The 10,112-nt window shown below is 37.9% G+C and overlaps 1 protein-coding gene across 1 annotated transcript; it reads left to right on the forward strand.

Moving 5' to 3' along the window:
- Positions 1–1,513: 1,513 nt before the first annotated feature.
- Positions 1,514–3,262, forward strand: LOC135212432 (small ribosomal subunit protein eS21-like). The gene is given in 5 exon segments (XM_064245797.1): positions 1,514–1,555; positions 1,557–1,643; positions 2,572–2,643; positions 2,971–3,026; positions 3,235–3,262. Coding segments are annotated over 5 exon segments (252 nt in total). The 5' UTR covers positions 1,514–1,528; the 3' UTR covers positions 3,245–3,262.
- The last annotated feature ends 6,850 nt before the right edge of the window (positions 3,263–10,112 follow it).

Here is a 10,112-nt window from a genome sequence, read left to right on the forward strand (position 1 = left end):
TCTTCTACACCACCCTAGATATGACAAAGAGGGTTAGTGAAATTTTAAGCCATCGTCACAAGTTTTGGCTTTAGAGAAGACAAGGCGGTGTGCTCTCTAAGCCTTCCGTTGTGGCCTAAGAATGGAAACCCGTTTTGTCCTTGGGCCAGGAGCTTGGAAGCAAGGATGGCACAAGTTAGTGGGCAGGAGCCAGAGAGAGTCCTGTGCCCTGTCGGGTCTCTCAAGTTTTATCTACATAAAACTCAAGAAGTCGAAGTCATTCGGGCAATCTGCAGTGTCCGAAAAAGACCAGACTTGCCCATATCGAAGAACACCCTGGCTTTAGTGTTAAGGAGTTCTTTCAAAAATGCTCCTTCATTGTGTTTGCACAAAGATTTGAAATCTTTTTATCTGAATGCTCACGAGGTGAGGGCGCGGCCTCGGAAGCATTTCAACAGAGCATGGCACTCAGCAACATCCTGAGTACCATGTTTTAGCGAAGCAACTCTGTGTTCACTTCACAATCCCTGCGAGATGTGAAGATGGCATATGAGATCTGCTGCTCGCTAGGCCATACGTGTCTGCAGACACAATCAGTGGGGGCAAGAAGTACCACTCATCCTATCCTGTAGAAAATGGTTAGGAAGAGCTCTTAATTTAGTTGATGAAGGTCGCCGACGACAACAGCGACTTCTTAACTCTTCAAGCCATTAGTTAAAAACACCTTAACTTTGGCCAGGTTGGTCAGGTGGATATTATATATATATATATATTTATTTACTTCTTAGCCCTCATGGTATGGTCAATATGGTCTAGTCCACGTCGTGGTCTCGCCCTGTTGACAGATCATCTGGAGTGCACCAGCTATATAGGTCTCTACCTCGCTGGCAACTCTAGTAGCACAAGCAGACTTACGTGGCAGTAACCACGAAGCCAGCTATGCTAACAGGTGGAACCAAGATGTAAATCATCTGCATGCATTTGTTTCCTAAATCCTTCTATTCTGTCCCTTCCCACCTTCCAAAGGTGGGATTCAGCTATTATATATCTGGACAGGTAAGTTTCATGAACAAAATGATATTGTTATGATACAATAAAGTTTGTTCATACTTACCTGGCAGATATATATAATCAAGTACCCACCCACCTCCCCTCAGGGGACAGTGGAAATAAAAATTATGAATAGAAAAATGGGAATGTTCCTGATACCCGCCTCCCAGCGGCGGGAATGGGTACTAACCACCTGGCCGACCACTGCGTGTGTCGGAAGTTTTTTGGTTAAATTCTATCGGACTTCAGAAAATACAGCTATATATATATCTGCCAGGTAAGTATGAACAAACTTTATTGTATCATAACAATATCATTTTTAATGTACCAGAAAGCCAGACTTGCAAAATGTGTAGAAAGTCCGAGTTGCTGCTGTAGTGTATTGCTTGGTTTATGTGTTATTTGGTTATTTTGAATGCTGTAGAATATATACAATTGGGCCTAACTTGATTTTTTTTTTTTTTTATTCCAGAAGTGTAACCCCTTGCAAAAAGCCACCATGCAGAACGACTCTGGAGAATACGTGGGATTTGTACGTGCCACGCAAGTGCTCTGCATCCAACAGAATCATCCATGCCAAAGATCATGCCTCCATCCAGATTAACTTGGCAGAGGTACACAATATATTTCTTTCAAGTTTCAAAATGAAAGAGTTATTTGTTTAAAAAAAAAAAAAACTTTGAAATGAGAAACTATTGCATGTGTATTCTGCCACTATTTATTAATATTTTTAAGTTTTTTTATGTCAATGTATTAAGTACAGTTAATACCACTGGAGATACCTTCAGTATTTGTTAATATCTTCAGTGTCATATAGTTTTTCCTCAAATATCCTATCCACACCATTCAGGAAACTTGAAAATTTAGCTGTCTACTCTATTCACTAAGGAGTTTGGTGATTTTCTACATATCTACAACATATAGTCTGTCTGTGAATGATGTGTTAATATGGTTTTACTGTGTAATTGCTTATAATCGGTATTCACCTTCATAAGGTGAGATTTTGATTCGGTAATCTTCATCCTCGTTACTTAATTATATCTTAGTTGAATATAAAGTGCAGTGTAGTTTAGAAACACTGTACTTATATAGAGTTTAAAATTAGGTGTGAATGGTTGTCATTAATGTTCAAAGGTAGGCTGTGCTACAGTATCATAATTTCTAATAGATCTTGCTATTTATTTGAAGGTCAGACTTGGAAGCATTTGAAAAGTTGAGGGGCAAACTGAGATGCACTTTTAAGAGAAATGATAATTACATATTTATACCCTCAACTTTTCTTTGAAAGAGGAGAGGGAGATAAAAAGACTTAGTAAAGTAAAGTCATAGGCGTTCATCAGAATTCAGCTAATACATATGTATACCCTCAACTTTTCTTTGAAAGAGGAGAGAGATAAAAGACTTAGTAAAGAAATGTCATAGGCCTTCATCAGAATTCAGCTAATACATATGCAGTATTTATGAACTATTTCAAACAGTTGCATCATAGTTATGGGCATTGATTTGAGTGTGTTGATACTTACATTATCTTTTGTGATTCAGGTTGATGAAAGCACTGGAAGAATGACAGGCCAGTACAAGACCTATGCTATTTGTGGAGAAATTAGGAAGATGGTAAGGATGTGTTAATGTCTTAAGTTTTAATTTATCAATTTCTTTATATGAGAATGAAATAGTCATGTCGTAAATATTAGTTTTGTCAGTATTTGCATTAGTGCATTTTTTACAGGAATAGCACTGTATTTAGTAATATTATTGAATGAGCTTATTTCTATCTGCGTTTTAATTTTGCTATATTCGTGATTGTTAAGGATCACCAGGTTTATAAGTTTGAAATTTATTGGCATGGTTGAATGCACCGCAAGTAACTAAACAATCGCATAATTTATTTTTGGCTAAAAATCATGCCTGACAGTTATTTCAAATAATGCAATTTCACAGGGTGAGTCTGATGACTGTTTGGCGCGATTGGCCAAGAAGGACGGTGTTCTTCCTAAGTAAGTTTAGTAATGTGTTTCTCTATATGTAGTATGTAGTTTTGGATATACTGAACCTTGAAGCCTTTTTCAGGGAATTATATATTCATTTGTGCATTTTTATATATTGGTTAATGAACGTTTTTATATTTTGCTTATATATGTAGTATGTGAAGAGGCTATGTTCAATTGATATATTGATGAATGTTTTTTTCCTTTTTCTCCTCAGGAACTATTGAATAAACTGATGTAGCTAATAGCATAGTATGATTTCACCTTTCCCCCCCCATCCCCCCCCCCCTCCCCCTCCCCCCTTTTTTTTTCCTGATTTTTTCCTTTAAAGGAAACTTTTATGGAACAACAAAGTGTATGTTTGCTCACAATATTTGTTTTTAAGTGCAGGCAAATTCAGACATTGCAGATCTTGGCAGCATTTATTCAGTCCGGAGTGGAAACTCCAATGTCAGAATATTTGTATGAAAAGTAGCAAAGTCTTGGTTTCCACAGTTCAAGTGTTTGTGGGAAATAAATGTAAAATCATTGTTATACAGTAACTATATTATGGTTGCTGTGATTTAATTGGAGACAAAAATTTTTCAAACATGGTTTTGATAAAACCTTGTTGAATAACTAAGCACTAATCTGAATTTTAATTATTCCTATGGAGATACAAACCATCAACTTTATGCTGGCGTTATTACTCAGCACACGCTGGAATCTGTTGTGAAAACTTTGTAAAAAAAAAAAAAAAAAAAAAAAAAACTGGACTGGTAGTAGGTAGATTAGAGGGAGGAAATCCCCACTGGCAAGTTGGGTGTACTTGCTGGTTTCCCATGAGGTAAGATCACCTCGTGTGTGATCATGCCCTCCTCCACCTATCCTTAATATATCGGTTGCTTGAGGAGAGCTCATCTTTTGCTGCCTTTTTAGACTATTTATCTTTGGCTAAGTCTTCAGGATCATTGTATTCTGTTGCTGCACCTTCTTAACCCTGTTGAGCCTCCAATGGTGGTGGTCTTGGTAATGTGAGATGTGCCCTGCAACTGGTGCTCATTTGACATCTGCTTCACCTTAACCACCTCTCATGTACCATTAGAGGAGAGTAAGACAGTAAGGAGTGAGGTAAAGAAACAGAGGAGCTCTTCCTCCTCCCACTCTTATAAGCTACAAATACTTGGGATTCACATACATTGCCTTTGTATGATACCATTGGGTAACATGATGATAGTGGTCATTTTTTAAGTCTCCTGTATCCTCTGCTGCTTCAGCTTTTGCTAATGGTAAGTCTTGTGTTCAGGATCTCGTTCCATTCAATGGTTATCATCAGTTGAGTTGCTTGTCAGTAGTTGCCTGGAGAATTGATTATGCACCATGTTCATGTGAATAATCATAGGCATGCTTTATGGGATCTTATACGACTAGAGAATCTTGTTCCATCGCAACTATAGCAGACAGTTAGAATTACACCTTGAAGAGATCATTGAACTCATTCCTTGTGCGATGATATATGAGACATGTCCCATCTGAACCTGATCTTGTCAGTTGATATGATCCTTTGAGGCACTCTTGGAGAAACTCATTAAGATTACTGTCGTGTTTATGACCACGTGAATGATGTGTTCAGATGGTTTCCTGTTGTCTGGTAGTCTGTCCAAGCTCTTTCCCATGCTGTTGACTTAACAAGAGGAAATTCTAGCCAGAGAATGGTGTGACTGCACACTGCACTTGGGTCTGTCAGTCTGAGGAATACTTGTATGTAATAGACAGGGTTCATAAACCTAACAAAAATGCAAATTGCTTTAAAGCTTTGTAATTTCCATTTCCTTTGCCAGTTTGAAAAATTTAAAAGTTGTACCAATAGAGGAAAAGTGTATATCCCAGACATTGCCTAAGGAATGATGGGACATAGTATAAGTCTTCCACGCAAGAACCTTGCTTTTCTATTATTTTGAGTGCATACTAAAAATCCCAAGAGTAGGAAACTATGACATTGGAAAAATAACGAAAATTTACAGTGTAATACATGTTCATGAAAATAAAAATTGCCTTGAAACTATCTTATAAGGCAAATTGAGCAATTGCCAGCTTTGTGGTAAAAAAATAAAATTTCTTCTACAAGGAAATAAGAGGTGTCTGTATTGGAATTCATCACCTGAACAAAGCAGAGAGTTGACATAGAATTTTTAGTTGGACATTCAAACTGTCAGTTGTTTCCCACAATCAGTATTTAATCAGTGTCGTGTGTTGTATATGCACCAGCAATGCAAAAGGCACTGAAGAACATAATGTTCTATATCCTTCGATTCATGATGAACAGCCCATTGGAAGTTCCTCATTTTGGGTTAGTGCCATCCATGCAGCGTAGGCTTTACTTGTTCCATGCAACATCCCTGTGGCCCGTAGGGGGTTAGTGCCGTCAGTGGGCCTCATGCGGTGCACTGTAGACATTACTTAAGGTTCTTTGCATCGTGCCTTCGGCCCCTAGCTGCAACCATTTTCGTTCCTTTTACTGTATAGTACCTCCTTTCATATACTTTCTTCATCTTACTTTCCACCCTTTCCTAATACTTGATTCATAGTGCAACTGCAAGGTTTTCCTCCTATTACATCTTTCAAATCTTTTACTGTCAATTTCCATTTCAGCACTGAATGACCTCATAGGTCCCATTGCTTGGCTTTTGGCCTAAATTCTTTATTCAACTCCTAACTCAACATCCCTGTGGCCTCAGCTGCAACCCCTTTCATTTTGTTTTACTGTACAACCATTCATGTTCTCTTCCGTTTCACGTTACACCCTCTCTTAAAAATTGTTTCAGTGCAACTGTGGGTTTTCCTTCTGATACACCTTTTAATCCTTTTTACTGTCAATTTCCCTATAGGCACTCATAGGTCATATTGCTTGGCCTTTGGTGTATATTTTAAATTTCTTTAATCCAGTTGGAAGTCAATGACAACTTAGATCTTGAATTTTAATTAGTTTAGATTGCCAAGCAGCAATTAAAATGCTATCAGAGCTTAATGTATAACCACCTTCAAAGAAAAATGTAAAAAAATGCTTAGTACATCTGAAAGCCCTGTCATATACATAAAAACCCTGTCATATACATAAACCAAACCAAAGATGTGAGATTTGATTGAAGAACTCTAGGTAAAGATATAACAGAGAGAGAGAGAGAATTCCTGATGAGAAAGTAGTACTAATGGAAAATCAGACTTACTTTAAAGTTCCACAATAATCTCAAGAGGTGCTCCAAAGAAACCATATGGCTAATGCTAGGAAATTCAGTAATAATTAATGATGGGCAGGAGGTATTTTCCTACAAGCCAATAAAATTGCCAAGGTCTATATGCAGAATGTAAATCATTTCAAATATCAATCACTGATAGGTCAAAACAAACTGTACCCAAGAATTTATGTTTATACTGAACGCAGCGTGAAAAAGAATCGTGGCAGTAGTGCATTGCTACTGAGGCAAGGTGTACTTAACAAGATCCCTTTGCAGACAAATGTACAAGGAATATGTAGATATATGGAGGGAATACAGCTTGTTCTTGTCAGTCCCCCATGCAATAGGACTTATTTGTCGCTCTTAAGCAAGAACGTGGTGCATTTGATGGACAACTTCATTGACCATTTCTCCTTTTGGGAGTAAAGGAAGACATCCAATACCAGGAAAGATGTTTTATCCATCTCGTGTGGAAATTTAAATTGTTTCTTCATTCACAAGGCATTTGATGTCACAAGTACGGAAGCTTTTTAGTAAATAGAGTAGTATGGATGTAGTTCGAGTGACCCCATAGGGTGGGTAGTGCCATTGGTACACCTCATGCAGTACACTTGAGTCATTACTCGAGGTTCGTAGTAGCGTGCCGTCAGCCCCCAGCTGCAACCCCCTTTGTTCCTTTTGATGTACTACCTCCTTTCATATTCTCTTTATTCTGCCTATTTTCCACCCCCTCCTAACAATTTATTCATAGTTTCACCTTTTTCAAACCTGTCAATTTCCCTTTTAGTGCTGAATGACACTATAGGTTTCTGCACTGGGCCTGTACTAACCGCATTTTTAAGATCTCGATAAAATAAAATTGACCTCACTGTCAGTAACAGCATACGTAATCACCTAGAAAATTATGAATTCAGCTTTATTGTCACAAATTGAGACCTACAATTTACCATTCTGCTTGAGGGAATTTGTTAGACTTATCTACTTGCAAGTAATGTGCTCCTGGCATTACTTAATACTTAAACAGTACTTGCCCAGGGAGATTCAAACGTTCTAGATGGCATTATCAGTAAAACTTTAAAAAATTGTAACTGATATATGACTTAATTTCTACCAGCATGATCGTTATACCCCGTATAGAGGTCGTACCACCAGTGCTCCGCCCACGCAGCACTGTATGCCTTAGTTGGGGTCCTTTATAACTTTCCTTCAGCCCTGAGCAGCTGCAACTCCTTTCGTTTCCCTTTGTTGTACCTCCGTTCATATTATCTTTTTTCCATCTTACTTTCCACCCTGCCCTCACTATTGATTCATAGTGCAACTGCAATGTTTTGCTCCTGTTAAACCTTTCACTGTCAATTTCCAATTCAGCGCTGAATGACCTCATAGGTTTGTTTTGTTTGTTTGTATGGTTTTTGTTACGTTGCATGGAACCAGTGGTTATTCAGCAACGGGACCAATGGCTTTATGACCTCATAGGTCCCGGTGCTTAGCCTTTGGCATAAATTCTGTATTGAATCAATCGATCATAATCTTGATATAACGGCATTAACCAATTGTGAAAAAGACTATCATTCAGAATCTTGAGAAAAGGGAGCATTGAGAGACAAGAACAAATAAATAAAACCAAAGGAAAAAAGGAAAACATAGACATAAAAACAGCAATGCAGGTCTGAAAAAATAAAAGGCCCAAACGTGACCAACAATTTGAAGTAGCATTACGTGGGTTTCTCTTCAGCTGTGATCATTTAATGACAAAAACCAACTTTCATATTTTTTATTTTTTTATGCTGTAGAAGACAGCAAACAGTACGTCATTAATTTCAAAATATGACCTCAAAAGGTTCCAGCTCTTTAGAGAATTCATATTGTTATATTGTTATTTTGTAAAGTCATCCCCATCAATCTTCTAAGTTAAAACAAGTTCGTGACGAGGAATGTATTAGAGAGTTCGAAAAGGTCTGATAACCCATTTGTTATCCTGTCCCTCTGACCGGATTCAGTTTAAGAGATTAACCCATACAAGATTATTCAATGGCCTGCTCCAGAGAGCGCGAACTCATGCTGGCACAAGGTCATCTTAATCTAACAAGAGTTTTGGGTTTTAATCTATATGCTATGCGGCGAGCACACTGATTTTTTATTAGTATACATATATCTATATGAAAAAAAAAATATATTATATATATATATATATGTATGTATATTATGCATAAATGTACTTATTTTTGTGTCCAATATTTTTGGCTGTTAGTCACGGTGCAGATTTTGACTGGCTACCCATTTCATAGGGGATGATGTTATCACCGAAGGCCCATTCTGGTTTGCAGGAAAGAAGTTGTTCATTTCATTGAGGTGTGAGTGACATGTTTACCCTCTCATCCCAACTGTCCTGGATGTTCGGAAGGATGCCGGTCAAACTTGGTACATAGGATGTTTGTCAACATCTACGTGGTGACAGTGCTTTCAAACCATCGTGCCTAAATTTGCATGAGGGGAGATCATTTATCTATAGTTCTGAAAACAGGGGAGGAAAGTTTTATTACTTGCAAAGGTACGAGTAGGTATACCCAGCCTACATCCTTAAAATGATGCCCACTTTTCACATGGCGTGAGATGTGCAAGACTGACTTTGGCTTGCGCCTTCGTGCATGCAAGAAAAATGACGAAAATAAACTTCTCTTAGTTGGCCCCATCTCGTGTTAGTGGCATTGTGGGTAAGGAGAAGGATAAAGATTAATATATCATCCCAGACTTTTTCCAGGTTATTTATTCCGGACAGTGTATCTTTACTAATAAAAACTTCCAAAAATATAATTTTTTAATAGAAACCGGGAAAACGAAAACGAATGAGTTCAGTTTTTTTTTTTTTTTTTTTTTGTAGGCTCAGAACGAAGAGCATTTATGTACTTGACTCGAATGTCCGATGGTGATACGTGTTTTGCGGACCGTTTCTCAATCTCCGAGATGCAGAGTGGCTAAGAAAGCAGGTTGCTACTCATTATCTACCGGGGAAATGTTACAGCACGTTCCAATGGAGTGTTTACTTTTCTTACCCTTGAAAGAAGTAGGTCCTGTTCACTGCGTGGCAGGTTTATGAATGAATTGATAGGGGGAACGTAATGCAGCATGAAGTACTACAATGCAGCTTTGAGATTAAGTAGGATTCAGTTACATTGAATCAGGCTTGCAAAGGATTTATATGATTTATATCTCGCATCTTTCCCCAGTCTTCTTTTTATAATAGGGCCACATATTACTTTTCAGCTTTGATTCATCACATGTTCAAACTTCTTGCTTTCCCTTTCAGCCCATCATCTGTCATACATTCTCCCTTATCTACTACACACACATTTATGTGACAGAATCATAGGTATCGTTATGGAGAGTGTTGAGAATATATGGAATGATTGATAAGCTGCAGGGACGGGGCATTGAAAGCTGTAATGATGGGAGCAGAATATTTTACAATTCGTGTACTAGAAGTGACTGGTTTGGTATAAAAGTGTATACTTATCTGAGAAAGGGTGTGTGTGATGTCTCTTTGGCCATCGAATATCTGTGTGGATGAAGTGAAGAGCGTAATCAGAGGAACACAAAATTGTAAGTTAAGAAGAAGAAGAGGTTAAGAGTAAGTATCAGCAAGAGTATGGTTATGAAGCTAAGTGGATGGCGGTGTATTGGAAGCTTTTGATTCGTATAATTATTTGGGAAGGTAGAATGAGAGAAGTAAGTCACAGAATAGGTGGAACAAGGAATAACGGGATTCGTAGAAAAGATTGGAAATAGACTTGGTGTGGTTTGGAAAGTGAAGACTGGAATACAAGAACAAGTTAAGCCAACTCTCCTTTATGGAAGTGAAGTGTGGCTGTTGAATGTGAAT

The sequence above is a fragment of the Macrobrachium nipponense genome, chromosome 41 (genome assembly GCF_015104395.2).
Source record: "Macrobrachium nipponense isolate FS-2020 chromosome 41, ASM1510439v2, whole genome shotgun sequence".
Taxonomy (NCBI): domain Eukaryota; kingdom Metazoa; phylum Arthropoda; class Malacostraca; order Decapoda; family Palaemonidae; genus Macrobrachium; species Macrobrachium nipponense.